General features: G+C 42.3%; 2 protein-coding genes across 2 annotated transcripts; one reads left to right on the top strand and one right to left on the bottom strand.

Annotated features, from left to right (window-relative positions):
* Positions 1–5,084: 5,084 nt before the first annotated feature.
* LOC144701997 (uncharacterized) lies at positions 5,085–7,658 on the top strand. The gene is made up of 6 exons (XM_078573841.1): positions 5,085–5,552; positions 5,627–5,715; positions 5,778–5,824; positions 5,896–5,984; positions 6,943–7,076; positions 7,138–7,658. Exons 1-6 carry the CDS (start codon positions 5,189–5,191, stop codon positions 7,594–7,596), a joined length of 1,182 nt encoding a protein of 393 aa, XP_078429967.1. The 5' UTR covers positions 5,085–5,188; the 3' UTR covers positions 7,597–7,658.
* A 491-nt stretch (positions 7,659–8,149) lies between these two features.
* Positions 8,150–9,700, bottom strand: LOC144701998 (uncharacterized). The gene has a single exon (XM_078573842.1). It carries the CDS (start codon positions 9,095–9,097, stop codon positions 8,249–8,251), a length of 849 nt encoding a protein of 282 aa, XP_078429968.1. The 5' UTR covers positions 9,098–9,700; the 3' UTR covers positions 8,150–8,248.
* Positions 9,701–17,474: the final 7,774 nt, after the last annotated feature.

The raw sequence follows: 17,474 nt of genomic DNA, 5'->3' as shown, positions 1-17,474 counted from the left end.
TACCTTGGCCAAGGACTTCATCGCATAGTCTTCTTTGAGCTATCTCCTTTAATATGGCGGGTGGACGATCCCATCTTGACCACTCAATCATCTCCGTGAACTTCTTGATGCACCAGAACTAAGACTATTTAGAATCCCATGATTAGGGACACGTAGGTCATAGTCAAAATACAACTGTCCTTCCACAAGACGTCTTTCGTGTCTCAGGTCTAAGGACCACTTACACAATCGTGACGTGAATCAATCTGATTGAGAATTTGGTATAATACCATTCAGGAATTTGTAAGGATCAATTCAGTTAACTCTTTCTACTAAAGAGCACCCATTATCTATCCTCGGTGTCTCCACTCTATTGGATATGGGAATGGTTATACTCATCATATGAGTGAAACAATATAGTGTTATTCTATCCAAATACTTCGATGTCCTTCTCGAGTATCCTTCGAATAGGAATATTTAGAACACGTGTTTAAAGAATAGTGATCTTTGTATTATGATATCATCATAATTCACTAATTAAATCATGTATTCATGCACTTCATTATAAGCATCATATGTGCACTATAATGAATATGTTATATTAATGAATATATAACGAGTTATGGAATGTGTGATTGGCTTGCCGGCCACATATATTTCCATCACGCCCTATCATTTAGGTTTCAGGGTGCTTCCCCAAACCTCGCAAGGGGGCGACTCTCCAATCGACCCCCTCCCCACAACTAACCATGTAGTCGGATCCGCGACCAGCCGTGTCGAAGTGCAAGTCATCCGCTCCCCCCAACAAACACCTCCACAACATCCCCCATCGCTTCATCGTGCCACGCCTGCACCAAAGGTCCACTCTTCCCTCTTTGGTGATCCTTATTATTTTATCCAGTATTTTTCTCGTGTGTTTTTTCACAACTTGTCAGACTTAGTAGAATAGGTTACTGGAATAGCTTCGAGTTTTCTTGTTGTCGATCACTGGGGATATTAGATTTGGAGCTTTGCTTTCACCGCGGTGGTTGTCAGAAAATCCTCCTGCCCTCAACCAAGGAAAGTGTTGCACCATCATAATTTTTTCCCGATTTAAATGTTTGAAAATCGATCATGTTGATTGATAAGCCTAAAATTAGTTAATCAAATTCAATTAATATTGTCGTTGGAATTAGGCTTATGCAATAAATTTGTAATGTTTACCCTTAATCACTATTGGAAAGTATAAGATGAGAAAGGGGTCAAACCACAGGGACCATTTTATCTAGAATTTTTTATTCTATTTTTTTGAATTAATTTTGAGAATCAGCTAATTATGTATTTAGTGAGCCCTTTTATGTTTCATTTTTTTTTAATTACTAAAAGGTATTTAGATTCTTTATATTGGTATTTAATTTTTTGGTCAGAGCACTGCATAGATGATTTTTCTGACCTATGGGTGAAATTTTGGATTTAGGTATAATAGATATGGAATTGAATTGTTCAACAATCAATTTCAAAATCTAGAAAGAGAAAATAGGTGAGATAACCTAGATCAAAAAAGTGCAAAAATTTGGGGAAAGTGAGTTTTTAGGTGGAACTCGAGTTTCGTCGATGAATCTAATGTATGAGATGAGATGAGAAACAGTTTAGAAATGAAGAATTAAACTAAGATCTTGAATCAGAATGAAAATCAATGATATTCACCAATTAAACTCCCTCCAAGGACATGAATATTTCGCCCATGCCTTGGCATTTTGAAAACATTCAAGAAGGTGTTCAAAGAGTGAATAAGAAACTTAAAATTTTGATTCCTGAATCAAGTTTTATCGACTTCAGAAGCAGCTCTTGTGTCCTTCCTATCCAAAACTAGTTGGGGAGGGCTTCCTTTGTGTTTTTCCTCTTTCTCCTGACCTTTATTTAATAACCCAACAATCTGGATTTTAGAGGGTGAAAAGACAGACCTACCCTCAAATTTTGGGCACAATCAGACGGTTGGATCTCAAGATATCGCCATTCTAGTCTCCCTTAATCTCAGCCCTCAGATTGATTTTTATCTCTCCTCCACACGGGCGCCTGCGAGGTAAAAATTGTGCTTTCTGATTCGCCAGGCATTTTTCTTGTTTTCTCCACCATCAAATCACGTGACGCCACATCATTGTGCATTAAAAACAACAAAATCAGTTCTCTTTAAATGGGAAAGTTAGAATATACCATTTGCACAGCTGGGAGCGCGCCACGTCGCCCGATCGGCGTCGGCGCTGCTTCATTTTTTTAATTACATGCACACATGTTACGGAAAGCCGTGTGCATTTATTACATAAAAAAAGAAGACCTCGAGCCACCCGCCACGTAGGACAATGATTGGATAATTATGGTATCGTGAATCGCGATACCATATTTATTTTATCGTGAATTTTGCAAACTGACGTGGAAAATTACATAAATTGACTAGAATGCATTATCAAATGACAAATAAATCATGAAATATATTCTATAACTCTACTTATGGCATAGCAAAACGCGATGCCATATTTATCCTACAGCGAATTTTGTGAACTGACATGGAAAATTACATAAATTCACTAGAATGCATTAATAAATGCCAAATAAATCATGTAATATATTCTATTAACTCTAAAAAAAATTATTGGCTAAATATTGGTCACAAAATTATAAAAAATATGAAAAAAAATTCCATAAAAATTAGTAAATGCCTTGACAGCCTCTAGCCAAGTATTTTATGCCTTGAAAAAATAACCATCAGTCCACTAAGGTCAAGATATCATGTAAAAATACTCAAAAAATAATTATGATAACATGCAAATATGGTCAAGAAACACATAATTAAACCATAGTGCAAGCTATTTATGTCCATTTAATTATGATAACATGAAAATAAGGGCAATAGAACACATATTTATGTAATATGCATCATTTTTTATGATGACTTGCAAGTTATCATTGATTTGTGGTATGTTTTATCTATCCTTAGTTGACCTTTAGTCTACCCTACCCACATTAGTCCTAGCCATCCTGCACCATAATGTCTCTCCATCACATCATATCTGTAAATTCTACTGGAATTATGCATTTTTCTCAATCATAAGAGAGTGAAGGAACAATGACTTTTAAACTATTGACCCTGCCTGAAGTCATTCCTGGATTCTCATGTGAATGTGGGTTTTTATGTACACGGTAACGTAAGACAGAAAATTTCCATTAAAGGGTCAATGAAATCCCTTTTACCTTTTTGGAAAATGTGGTGTAGCTTGGCACCTCATGTGTTGGCAATTAAACCATTTGATTGAGTTAAATTGATTCATGGATAACTAATCAATATCCTAGTATATTAATTCAGTTGGGTTAGATAATAAGTAATTACAGGGAGAATGAGTCATTAACTAGATTGCCTCATGGGCCTAAATTGTAGCGTGCTTAAAATTGAATTACATAATATCCTTCTGTCATATAAATTTAGTAAATAAGATTATGGACCTCAATAATTTAAATGCTCAAGTATTTAATGTGGATAAAGTCTATAATCCCACCATAAAATGTTCCAATTAGTATACATTGATTTTGAAGCATGATCATCACATTTACCTTCTGGGTAAAATATTTATACAATTAAAGTTTTTGTTATGATACAATAATGTATTAATTTATATTGAGTAATATTATGTTTTCTCATTTAAGATGTAATATGAAGAAGGTTGATAGGTGGTCAATTAGTATCTGTTAGTTGACTATGCCCAAAATCATCCTACGAGCATTTTGGCATGTAACTTAGGACTCCACGTATTGATAAACTCCTTAGTACGTTCTAGAGCATGTGGTGTAACTTAGCACTCCATGTTTTTGTGTCTCCACCCACCATTCGGGTAAAGTTATCCATGATTACATAAGCCATATGATGGATATAGTTAATTATTTGGTCTAACTGATGAAGACCTATTGGGATTATGTTGTTATGATGTAGACTGATTCACAGATAACAATGATATATGTTGGGATATCAGTTTTTTTCTCTGATGATTACTCGGTTATGAGCTATGATTTAATATGAGACAACCTAATGAAGAGAACTAAAATTAGTGACATGACATGATGAGATAATTTTATTCTATTTTATGCATAAGATTTTGATTTATAAAATTAATCTTGAATATTTAACCCATAGTTGAGGCTTACAAATTGTCTTGATTAATATCCATGAAAAGTGTCTTGGTCAAATGACAAATTTAAAAGTTGTGACTACTCAAAAGTTTCTCTAATATAAAATGATTAGAGCATATCAAATTGGAGATTATTTGATGGGTAAAGGGCCATTCATCTATTTTTCTTATTTGAATATTTTTTTATTGCATTTTCCCTTTGAAAAAAAAGGGGATGTAACTAGGAGGCTATATAAAGCCCTATTGTTACACCCACAAGGATAAGGAAAAGTTTTTTGAAAATAAATTCAGTTACAACAGAGAGGTACTGAGTCGCCGCCACTGCCATCTAGTCGCCTCGTTGTTACCTTGGCTTGCACACACTTGTCTGTAGCGAGTGCATCATCCTCATCTTTGACATCACGGTACTTGCCGTCTTCGTCATCATCCTCACCTCCACGTCGCCAATGTCTCTTCCATTGCACTCTCTAACCCATCCTGCATCTTTAGTGAGTGTTTCTTAGGTTAAAACTGGTTTGCCTTTATTATATGATTGCACTTTCTTTAACAATTTGTGAGGATTAAAACATTAGAGAAAGACTATATTTCATCCTCTATAAAGCACTCTCTTACGTTTTACCCTGTGTTGGGTCTTCTATCATCCAATTCTCTCCAACTCTCCCTCCTCTGGCAGGTCTTGTGGTTTTGTAAGAGGAAGCTGCTGCTCTCTTTCTTTCCACTCCTTGCCTGCTTCTCTGCTGCTGGAGAAGACGAGCCTTTATGCCAAAGTTCAAAATCTTTTGCAGAGGGAGGGGTCGTTTGTTCGAATTTTCAAATACTTTGCATTGGGCCGGGTTTTCAAATACTCTCCAGAATCTTTGTCCAAGATGAGGATGAAAGCTGCTCTGAGGCTACGTCGTCTTCCTGGCAGACTTCAATGAAGGGCATCACGGGCTGTGAAGATCGTCCCTTTTCTCAACCAGCTTTTCTCAGATAGAGAAAGACAAAGGAGAGAGAGAGAGCGAGAGAGAGAGAGAGAGAGAGAGAGAGAGAGAGAGAGAGAGCCCCAAATTATGATTCATGGACAGATAACAAACGAAACGAGTCTTCCATCACAAACCAGGACGGCCCGACCCAATAACGGTGGCCTCGCCGTTTTTAAACCTTGTCCTGCCGTTTACCACATCAGTATCAAAGAAGAGAAGCTCTTTCTCTCGGTGGAGACGGCCATGGGAGATACAGAAATCAGAGACAGAAGACAGCGCGCAGCGGAGGTCCGCGCTATCCTCAGAAAGAAAATGCAGCTCACTCTGAAGCAGGAGAAGTTCTGCAACGACGAGTGCGTGGCGAGGTTCCTTCGAGCGAAGAACGATAACGTCATGAAGGCGGCCAAGCAGTTGAGCACCAGCCTCGCCTGGAGAGACGCCAATGGCATCGGTGAGACCAGAGGATTAGGGTTAGGGTTAGGGTTAGGGTTTGAGTTTCTCATCTTCCTCTTTGTGTTCGAACAGATCGTCTGTCGGAGGACGAGTTCGCGTCGGGGTTAGCGGAGGGCGTCGCCTACGTCGCTGGCCAAGACGATGAAGCAAGACCAGTGATGGTAAGAAACTTTGAACCGGAGGATAGCTTCGTTTGATCTGTAACGTAGTTATCTTGTTTTAGGTTTTTCGGATGAAGCAGGAAGATCGCAAGCTCCGATCGAGGAACTGGTATGGGCGTCTGTAATGATTTTCTCTTGCTGCGATCTCTTCGGCTTTTGAAAGTTTTGACTGGTTTGTAGTTGGGTTCGGCTTCTGGTGTTCACTGTGGAAGTGTCTCTCTCGTCCATGTCCAAGCAGGTTGACCAGTTCGTCCTCATCTTCGACGCCAGTGAGCTCTCTCTCTCTCTCTCTCTCTCTCTCTCTCTCTCTCTCTCTCTCTCTCTCTCTCTCTCTCTCTCTCTCTCTCTCTCTCTCTCTCTCTCTCTCTCTCTCCCTCCCTCTCTCTCTATCTATCTATCTCTCTAACTCCCTCTCTCTCTATCTCCCTCTCTCTCTATCTATCTATCTCTCTATCTACCTATCTCTCTATCTACCTATCTCTCTATCTACCTATCTCTCTATCTGCCTATCTCTCTATCTACATATCTCTCTATCTACATATCTCTCTATCTATCTATCTACCTATCTCTCTCTCTTTCTCTCTCTCTACTTCTCTACCTCTCTGTCTCTACTTCTCTCTCTCTCGCTCTCTCTACCGTCATCTCTCTCTCTACCTCCGTCTCTCTCTACCTTTATCTCCATCTTTCTCTCTCCCTCCATCTCTCTCTCTACCACTATCTCCATCTCTCTCTCTCTCCCTCCATCTCTCTCTCTACCTCTATCTCCATCTCTCTCTCTCTACCTCTATCTCCATCTCTCTCTCTACTTCTCTACCTCCATCTCTCTCTCTTCCTCTTTCTCCATCTTTCTCTACTTCTCTACCTCCATCTCTCTCTACCTCTATCTCCATCTCTGTCTCTCCACCTTTCTCTCATTCTTTTCCTCCCTCCCTCTCTCTCTTGTCTTCATCTTTTTCCTCCTGTTTTTCTTATTCTTACTCTCATTAATCTTCGTCTTGTTCTTCTTAATCTAAATATTCTTAATCTAACTCTTCTTCATCACTTATCTTCATCTTCGTCTTCATCAACCTCTTCTTCTTCTTCTCCTCCTCCACGGGCTTTCGCGCAAGGAAGAAGATGACATCCAAAGTAGAGTTTGAACTCTTGAGCGGGGCGGGAAGCCGTCAAGATTTCGAGCTCTAACTCTTTACTGCCATCCTGATCAGACGATACATTAAATGATGGCAGGGGGTTTTAGATCGGCGCCGGCTTTCTTCAACCTGTTCATGGCTACGCTGAAGATAGTCTCAGACAATTACCCCGGCCGTCTTCACCGGGCCTTCGCTGTTGACCCGCCGCCCGTCTTCCTCCTCCTCTGGAAGGTAACTCCTCGCTCCTTATAAAACTCTTCAAACTCATTTACCAACTCTTGAATCTTCCCAGGCAGCCCGCCCCTTCCTTGATCTGTGGACTTCAACGACGGTGATCGCATCTCTCAAAACACTAGAACGAGAAGGACTCCTAGAAAAAGAAGAAGAAGAAGAGAGATCTTTCTCTGCGGCCGATCTTAGAATGCCTCGAAGTTCGTCTCTGAGATTCGATCCATCGCCGAGATTTGGTGAAGGATCGTCGTCTTCGCGGTTCTCGTTCACCGTCTCTCGAGGCGACTCTCTCAAGCCGTGGTACCTCACTACGAGTCCTTCTCTCGGCGCCGCTAACGGCGAGAGGTGTATGGCAGCGCTGCCGCGGCGCCGCCAAGCCGCGGTTCAGTCGCCGGCGGCGAAGTTTTCGCCATTTTTGAAGCTCTATCGCCGCCCCTACGATGAGGTCGCTTATAGAGCAAAACTCCGCCTCCGCTACGGTGGGTTCTTCTCCCCCCTCCCCGTAAGGAAAACTGTGTAATTATATCGGCCATGATTGACCTGGAAGAATACCCAGATCTCAGAAAATTAAAAAAAGTACCATCCTTCGATCTGAATCGAACACCAGCTTAAGGAACAAGAAGAAGAAGAAGAAGAAGAAGATACAACAATTAAAACCAAAAGAAGAAGACAAAATCCCCGCCTCTCGTTCCGAATTGCCGAGGATGCGCTCACAATTTTGAGGAAAATGTAACAAGATCCCACCTTTCGATTGGAATCGCCGTGGAAACGTAATTAAGCAAGATCCCATCTTTCGATCTCGATTGTCGCAGAAACGCAAACGATTAAACGGAGAGGAAGAAACAAACCCGAAATTAAACAAGATTCTGCCTTTCGATTTGCATCGACCGGGGAATGTACATTAAAAAGAGGAATAGGAACAACTCTGTCACAGAACACGGCCCCACCTGTCAATCTGAGACGCCGCAGAAAATCCCTCCAATTAGATTCCAAAGAAGAACCTTGTTATCTGTAATTAAACAAGATTTCGGCTTTCGCTCTGAATGGCCTTTGCAGAAACGTATAAAACTGAATGAAGAAGAAGATCCCAAACGAACCAAGATCCCATCTTTCCATGAGAATCGCCGATGAAATGTACACAGATAAGAAGAGGGAGGGAGAAGAACGACAGCCTAGTCGTGCTTCCAGGCATGAAGAACAAGGGAGAAACCGACCGCCGGCGCGGAAGAAGACCGAGACGCGAGCTTATCAGGAGAGAGCGAGGTCTGGAACATGAACACCGCGCTGGCCATGGGGGGGCCGAAGAGCCAGCTATGAACATCCCACAGAACTTCAACAGGAACGCCGTCGACAAGAATAGTCTGATTGCCCCTAAACTTCCACCCCAATCTCTTAACCTGCATCACCCTCTTCCGATCGATGATAATCTCCAAGGAGGGGTCTTTCAGGCCGAGGGTTTCGCACTCTATCACCAAATCATGAACTTGGCCGCGATCGGAGAACTGCGCTCGCGTGGAGTAGGCCTTCTTCCCGAAGAGATGCTCCTTCTTGGAGACGCAGACGGCGGAGGAAGGCGGGGTCGCGGCGTTGGTCTTGCGGTAGGCCTCCCGGGCTAAGTCCCCGAGGAGAAGAACCATTTCAGGGCCGCAGAGGAGAGCGACGAAGAAGCCCTCGAGGGGTTCGGGGCCGGGGCCGAACCGGGCGGCCGAGAGGTCCCAGAAGATGTCGATCTTGGCGATGCCGCCGCTGAGATCGGCGCTCTTGGAGCCCTTCCTCTTGGAAAATAGCCATGGCCGGATGTCGACGCGGCAGAGGTTTTGAGCCGCGGCGTCGTCGATTGCTATGCTGAAGCCCTGACCCATTAGGTTTCGGCTCCAGAGGACAGTGATGGAGCAGGATAAGCCTGAGATGCGCGCGTGGTACACGCAGGACACCAGGTTCTGGCCGTTCTTCCCCGCCGCCGACGACGAGTCCGCCACTTGGACGCCGTTTTCGCCGAAGCAGGAAGGAAAGTCTCTCATCGTCCCTCGGTGAAGGAAGATCTTCACTCCATGGTTTTTGCGGAAGAAGAAGATAAAGAAGAGGAAGAAGAAAGGGGAAGACAGAACGGGGGCTAGCTAAGCGGAGCGGGGCAGCCACAGGAAACCCACTGCCGCCATTAAAACGCCTCTTCGAAGTTGGGCAGATAGATAGATAGATAGAGAGAGAGAGAGAAAGGGAAGGGGACGGAGAGTAGCTGTCTTTCTCTCTCTATTTTCTACCCTTCGGGTCCTTGGTATATTATGTGAAATTGGGCTTAAAGATAGAGAGAGAAAAAGGAGCCCGATGGGTGTATTGTGTGAAATGGAGGATGGCTGTCTTTCTCTCTCTACACTCTACCCTTTGGGTGCAAATATACTGTGAGAAAATAGAAATTGCCCTTGGAGATAGAGAGAAGCCGAAGGATCCTCAAATCCAGATGGGTTTCTTAGGAAATGGAGGGTGGTTTCTTTCTCTCTCTACCCTCTCTTTGGGTGCAGATGTATCGTGTGAAATTGCCCTGGAAATAGAGAAAAACAGAAGGACCCAGATGGGCGTCTTCAGGAAATGGAGGTTGGCTCTATTTCTCTCTCTACCCTCTCTCAAGATGCAGATTTATTGTGTGACCTTAGCGAAAGAGGGAGGAACAGGACCCAGAAGGGCGTCTTCAGAAAATGGAGTTTGGCCCTGTTTCTCTCTCTACCCTCTCTCGGGCTGCTGATGTGCTGCGTGACATTGCTCTTGGAGATAGAGAGAGAGAGAGAGATAGAAACAGAAGGACCCGAGTGGGTGTCTTCAGGAAATGGAGGATAGATCTCTCTTCTCTTTCTCCTCTCTCTCTCTCTCCTCTCTCTATCTCTCTCTCTCTCCTTTCTCTCTATCTCTCTCTCTATCTCTCTCCATCTCTCTCCATCTCTCTCTCTCTATCTCTATATCTAACAATCTCTATCTATCTATCTCTCTATCTCGCTCTATATCTATCTATCTCTCGATTTCTCTCTCCATCTATCTCTCTGTCTCTATATCTATCTCAATCTATCTCTCGATCTCTCTCTATCTCTATCTATCTCTCACTATCTCTCTCTCACTATCTATCTATCTCTCATTATCTCTCTCTCACTATCGATCTATCTATCTATCCCTATCTCTCTCTCACTGTCTCTCTCTATCTCTCTCTCACTATCTATCTATATATCTATCTCTCTCACTATCTATCTATCTCTCTCTTTATATATATCTCTCTCTCAACCGTCTCTCGGGGTGCTGAAATACTGTGTGAAATTGCCAACTTTCTGTCTCCGGGGCATGAAACCGGGCTTTTGCTTTTACTGGGCATGAAACTCCCGAGAGTGCGAGATGAATCTCTCTTCTGGGTGACAGCTTTTTAACCCTAGAAGAGTCCAACGGAAGCCTGCCGCGTTGGGAACACGAAATGTCGGAAGTCGGAACCCTAGACGCCTTCTCCGTCTTCTTCTTCTTCTCTTCATCCTCTTGGTGGGCACGCTGGAAATCGAACCCTAAACGCTAAAGATTCACGCTTTCCGTTCCTTCCGACTCTTTTGAACCGACCCATCTCGGCCGGGCGTTTCATTTCTTCCGTTTAGATCAGAAAACGACGAGCGAGCGTTTTCCATGGACGCAATCGGCAATGTTACTACTCGAGTTCCTCTTCTGACGGTGGGAACGAGTTAGAAAAGAGTAAATTTATCGCCAGCCGTATGATAATTATCGGAATAATTAGAAGAATCGCCTCCGCCGATTCTTCTTCCAGCTGTTGGAGATGGGTCGAGGAATAGAATTATCGCCAGCCGGATCACAATTTACGAAATAATTGGAGTTTTGCATTGTTGTCTGGCGTTGCAGTCTAAAGCCGAAGTTGCCAGCGAGGGAGGAGTTGGCCAAGTTGAGTGATGTGGAATCTGCTCCTGTTCAAGGCGACGTTGACTCTGAGCCTGGAGAAAAAATACTAGAAATGAAAATTTAAACTAGGGCTCGAAACGAATCGAAAGTCAGCTGCAGATGAAGATTTATGGGGAAGGGGGAATATCTACAGCGCTCATTTTGAAACGTGAGGCAAATGGATAGAGTACCGTTCGCTCGCTGCCTCGTGGCGTTTATTGGACTCCAAATCGCAATAATTCGCTAGAGGCCACCGCCTTGCCGACCGCCACCGCGGATGACGGAGACTCTCTCCCTCTCTCTTGATCTATCTGTCTCTTTCTCTATCTCTCTCTCTATCGATCTCTATCTCTCTACCTATCTCTCTATCTATCTCACTATAAATCTGTCTTTCTCTATCTCTCTACCTATCTATCTATCTTATCTCCTTATAATCTATCTTCATCTATCTCTCTCTATCTATCTATCTATATAGCTCTATCTTTCCATCTCTGTCTATCTCTCTCTATCTATCTACCTATATCTCTATCTTTCCATCTATCTCTATCTCTCTCTGTCTATCTATCTATATATCTCTATCTTTCCATCTCTCTCCATCTCTTTCTCTCTCTGTCTATCTTTCTATCTCTCTCTATTTATCTATCTTTCTCTCTCTATCTATCTATCTATCTCTCTCTCTCTATCTCTCCCTCTCTCTCTCCCTCCTATATTTTAATCAGAGAACTGGGATTAAACCCATGAAAGGGACGGGGTGTTGGGCAGTGGACGATGCGTAAACGACTAAATCGAGTAGGTTGGAATTCCCTTGTGGGAGAAACCTCGACCTTTGGTTACCCCCACTGACCTCACATGTTAAAATCTTCATCTCTCCATCGCTTTCTCTCTCTAGCGCCATTATCGCTGGGAACAAAATCTGCAAGTGGAACCAGAGGGAGAGGTGGGGATGAGCTCCCTCCCCCATGTCTCTTTCTCTCTCTTGTAGCTTTCGTGGAAGAGGAAAGCTTCGGCCGTAACCCTGAGGTGGGGCTTATCCTCGAAGACATTTCATCATTAGGTCATCACCCTGAGGCGTAACGCCTGAGAAAGAAGAGCCATTCGATTCAAACCTTCATTTCTCTCTCTAAAATTCTCTTTCGGGGTTACCCCGCTGTCTGCATCGTTGTCGTTGGAGGGGCATCTGCCCCACCTCCCTCACGGATGAACAGTATTTTCTTCAGAAAGCTGAAAGCGAGGCGCATGGTTTGAGAATTAAATTCCTGTCCAACCCTGTATGATGATCTGGGCAACGCCGGGCTGTGAGGAATCTGTGCCCCATGGGAAAGTCTTAATGCGATCCATGCGAAGTCTCTTAACTACCTTTCAGATTTCTTCTCTTGCTCCTCTCCATTAAGCTTTCCCACTGCCCAATCTCTCTCTCTCTCTCTCTCTCTCTCTCTCTCTCTCTCTCTCTCTCTCTCTCTCTCTCTCTCTCTCTCTCTCTCTCTCTCTCTCTCTCTCTCTCTCTCTCTCTCTCTCTCTCTCTCTCTCTCTCTCTCTCTCTCTCTCTCTCTCTCTCTCTCTCTCTCTCTCTCTCTCTCTCTCTCTCTCTCTCTCTCTCTCTCTCTCTCTCTCTCTCTCTCTCTCTCTCTCTCTCTCTCTCTCTCCTCTCTCTCCTCTCTCTCTCCTCCCTCTCTCTCTCTCTCTCTCTCTCTCTCCTCCCTCTCCTCTCTCTCCTCCCTCTCCTCCCTCTCCTCTCTCTCCCCTCTCTCTTCTCTCCACTCTCTCCTCCCTCTCCTCTCTCTCCCCTATCTCCTCTCTCCTCTCTCTCCTCGTTCCTCCCTCTCTCCTCTCTCCTCTCCCCTCTCTCCTCTCTCCTCTCTCTCTCCTCTCCTTTCTCTCCCCTTGGAACAAAACTTCATTTTTATCTCATGTGATGTTTACGATGAAGTCATTTAACATATGCAATGACACAGTAAATATTGATGAGATCATGATGTACAGTAAGGAGGAAGGGTTTTTTTTGTTTGAGATTCATTGTTTAGTCTGCTTGTGGGACACCAGACCAGTCCAGTGTGTCCCTTAATGCAGCCGCAAGAAGTCAATTCGACTCGTAAACTGTTGTCTTCAAGTTTGATGCACAATCATCCACTTTGAAAGACATTTATGCAACATTCTATGTACTAGTTCTAATAGATTTACCTAATGGCTATTTTGCCGTGTTTATTTAGCAACATGTCTTTGATTCTCAAGAATCAATACAAAATCCTCAAACAATGTAATCTGAGATTAACTTACATAGAATCAATTTGATAATTCAACTATCAGATAAAAAGCATGAGAATATTTTACAACAGGTATGAATATTTCAAATACAGAATTTCATGTAAAAATAACTTCTGATCTGACATTTCAAATAGAAAGGTTTCAAATAAAAATAATTTATGATATGATATTTCACATTGAGTTTTTCAGATGAAAATAATCTGTAATCTGATATTTCAATGTGAATAAATTTTTATATAAGCCGCATATCACCAACCTTACTAAAGAAGTAATCAAATATTTAATCATGTTTTCAAGTATCAGATCTTAGAGAGGCAGTAATTGAGTTTAGTAAATCAGAAAAAAAAACAGAAAATGTAGATTTGATAGTAATGAGCAGATTCAGAAATTGAATTCACAATTATGGTTTTATGACTCACAAGCCAGACATGTGGATATGTAAGACTGAAATATGTTTGACCAAAAAACTAAAACAAGAGGCAACAGAACAACTTCTTCAAGTTGTCCTTTATCGATCAAACATAACAGAAAGAAATCAACCAAGCACAGCAAGAAATCAACCAAATCAAAACTTTGTGAGCCAAACGGAGTCTCTTGCTCTCATTTCAGCATATGTTGGCCCTTAAATTCCATATATTCCTATCACAGAATCTTACCATTATCTTTTTGCTATCAACATAACGTCCAACTCTTGGCCCATTTATGTCTAGCACATGAATAAGTTTGTTTCTTAAAAATACATGAATGCCTCTTTTGTTACAGTAACATTCTAACTAGTATGATAAGAATAGATGATGATGTGGCCATCAATGTTGAGACACTAAACACACATGAAAAATGATATTTAGTGAAATATATTGTGACTGGCAAACCAATCACATGTTCCATATCTCTTTCCATGATCATTAATACAATGTATTCATTATAGTGTATGTCTAATGCTTCTAATGAAGTATATAATAACATAATCCAGCTCAATGAATTATGATGTGATCATAATATGGAGATTACTAGTTCTTATGCAATGTCTTAAATATCCGTATTTGAAGGATACTAGACAAGGACATCAAAAAATCTAGAAAAAATAGTGATATCTAGTCTCACCCATATGATCGTTGACCTTACCCTAAATTATTCTAGGAGCATCAAACGTATGAAGGAATATACATACACTGTAACCGATGACACCCCTTTGTATCTTCTAGAGCATGAAGTATAGGTTGCACTAAATCAATCTATCATTAATTAATTGATATAGTTAACTAATTTGGAAGGCCACTAAAGGTTATGGGGTTATTCAAGTCATTAACTAGACTTGTGCATGACCCCAGAGGGTCAAACACAAATGGTATTTTGGACGTCAGAAAATATGCTTAAACTTTGGGTGTTTTAAGCAAATAATCAGTTTACTCAGTTAAATAAGGGAATTCCTCAACCCATAATTTTTTAGGGCCCTTCCCTTTCTTCTCCCTTCTCCCTCTAGCTCTTCTCCATTTTTGATGCGATCGAGATGGCGTAATATGACGTTGGAGCTTGAATGGGGCTCATCAAGGTGAAGGAGGTGATTCAACATGGCGAGGATCATATGGATACATCTGGAGGTTGTCCACTTCATCTACTCAATGAATCTCACCCAAGGATTCAAGAAATCAAGGACCCAATCACTACCTAGGTGATTAATCACTAGGTTTCGAATTGAATTTCAAAAAAAATTCATAGTCTTTTTCTGCATGAATCACTTTTTTTATCCAAATAAAGGCCCTACAACCCAAAATTTATAGCTAAATTCCAATCAGCTTGACTCATGTCTCAATCTTATTAGTGGTCCTAAGACCCAAGTCACCACGCATTATGTGCACAGACATCTATCTTTTGACTATGGTTTATAAGTCCCTAATCATGATATACAAGTTATTGTTAGTTTGGATAAAACAAGAATTACACAAAGGTGTTTAAGTGTTTGAAATGGGATGGCTTGGCCTCGACAAAAGAGAAAATTGTCTTGAGGAATCCTTGGGTTCTATGGCTTAGACTAAGTCCCTGAAATCAAATTTCATGCATTTTAAAATATAAATCAATTCTCAATTCATCAATAAAAAAGTTAAATGATTTGATAAATTCCACCCTTGACTTTGTTCCTAGAAGAATTTATTCAAGCTATTCAATGTACAACCTCCAAATATATCAATGTGATCGATGCAAAAATGACTCTCCTCTTCTCCTTCTTCAATTCTCCTTGAAGATATTTTATATCTTATTACCTTCTAGTTTCATTAGTTTAATGAGTGATTAAAGATAAATAGAAGACAGCAGAGACTCCCCATTTTCGGTGGCATGGGCACATCATCAATAATCAATTTTACCCAATCAATAGGTTCAGTCTCTCATGGAACCTTTACATGTACTGATTACCAATTATGTATATGTTGATGGAAATATATGTGGCCGGCAAGCCAATCACACATTCCACATCTCGTTCCATATTCATTAATAGAACATATTCATTATAGTGCACGTGTGATGCGTATAATGAAGTCCATGAATACATGATTGGACTTAGTGAATTATGATGAGATCGTAATGCGGAGATCACTAGTCTTTAAGCATGTGTTCTAAACATTCCTATTCGAAGGATATGCGAGGACATCGAAGTATCCGGATAGAATAGCACTATCTAGCCTCACTCATATGATGAGTATGGCCGGTCCCGTGGCCATTAGTGTGGCGACACTAAGGATAGATAGTGGGTGCTCTTTAGTGGAAAGAGTTCACTGAATTGATCCGTACGAATCCCTGAATGGTATTATACCGAACAGTCAATCAGGTTGATTCACGTCACGGTTGTGTAAGTGGTCCTTAGACTTGAGACACCAAAGACGTCTTATGGACGGACGGTTGTACTTGGGCTATGGCCAACGAGTCTGTAATCATGGGATTCTAAACGGTCTTAGTTTGGGTGCATCAAGAAGTACACGAAAGCGATTGAGTGGTCAAGATGGGATCATCCACCCTCGGTATAAGAGGTGACAGATCAAGGAAGATGATGCAATGAAGTCCTTGGCCAAGGCGGTGAAATATCGGAGAAGAGTTCTCCGATGATTTCCGAATGCATCATTACTAACTCGGATGACCGATTAGGGTTTGACAGTTGACCATAGCCTAAGTCGTCCAAGGAGCGTCAAGTGGATGAGGGATTATACATACACAGTAACCGATGATGAACATGTTCTATGAGTGAGTCGATACACACTCCTTTGTATCTTCTAGGACACGAGGTGTAGCTTGGCACCCCACGTGTCGGAGTCTCAACCTATCGATTGGGTTAAATCGATCCAACGTTAATTAATCTATATGATGATATAGTTAATTAATTTGGAAGGCCAATAAAGGTTATTGGGTCGTTGGAGTCGCTAACTAGACTGATACATGGGCCTAGAGGGTCACACGCAAATGGTCTTTTGGACGTTGGAAGATATACTTAAGTTTTGGGGGGTTTTATGAAAAATACCCACTTAGTATAAATAGGGGAAGGCCCTGAACGAAATTCACCCAAGCCAGAATTGTTCAGGGGCCTTTCCCCTTCTTCTCCACTCTCTCCACACCCCCTCTCCATCCCTGATGTGATCAGGACGACGTAACGACGCCGACGGAGAAAGAACAAGGCTCGTCAATGAGAAGGAGGAGATCCGATGAGCCAAGGACCGCGTGGATACGTCTAGAGGCTACACACTTGAGAAGCTTGACTCGTCCCACTCCGGGACCAAAGAAATCACTGATGCGATCCGTGAAAAGGTACTTCATTCAATGGTTTTTGTCGATGCCATTCGTAGTGGCGTGGACGCCAACGCATCGACACCGGACGCGCCACCACCATCAGCCAAAGTCAACGTCTCCGCTACGGACACACCGCCACAGTCAACAAACGTCAATGCCTCCACCATGGACACGCCGCAACCGTCTCCACGCACATCTCCACGCACGCACGCTCCTTCACGCATCATGACACGTCGCCAACGGCAGATCAACAACTGCCCCTTGGCGTGACACGAAGCACGTCTCGCATTTTTTATTTCTCGTCTTTGAGTTTATGTTTAACTCTTATTGGAGGACTGCCCAACCTCCCCTATCCTCTCCCTCACCCTACCACCGCCGTCGCCGCCGCCGTCACCGCTGCCTCGCGTCGCCGGCCTTCCACCCCTTCATCCCTCCTACCTCTCT

This window comes from Wolffia australiana, chromosome 4 (assembly GCF_029677425.1).
Source record: "Wolffia australiana isolate 7733 chromosome 4, ASM2967742v1".
Taxonomy (NCBI): Eukaryota; Viridiplantae; Streptophyta; class Magnoliopsida; order Alismatales; family Araceae; genus Wolffia; species Wolffia australiana.
The sequence above is the reverse complement of the archived record's forward strand: the minus strand, read 5'-3'. Positions and strand labels throughout refer to the sequence as shown.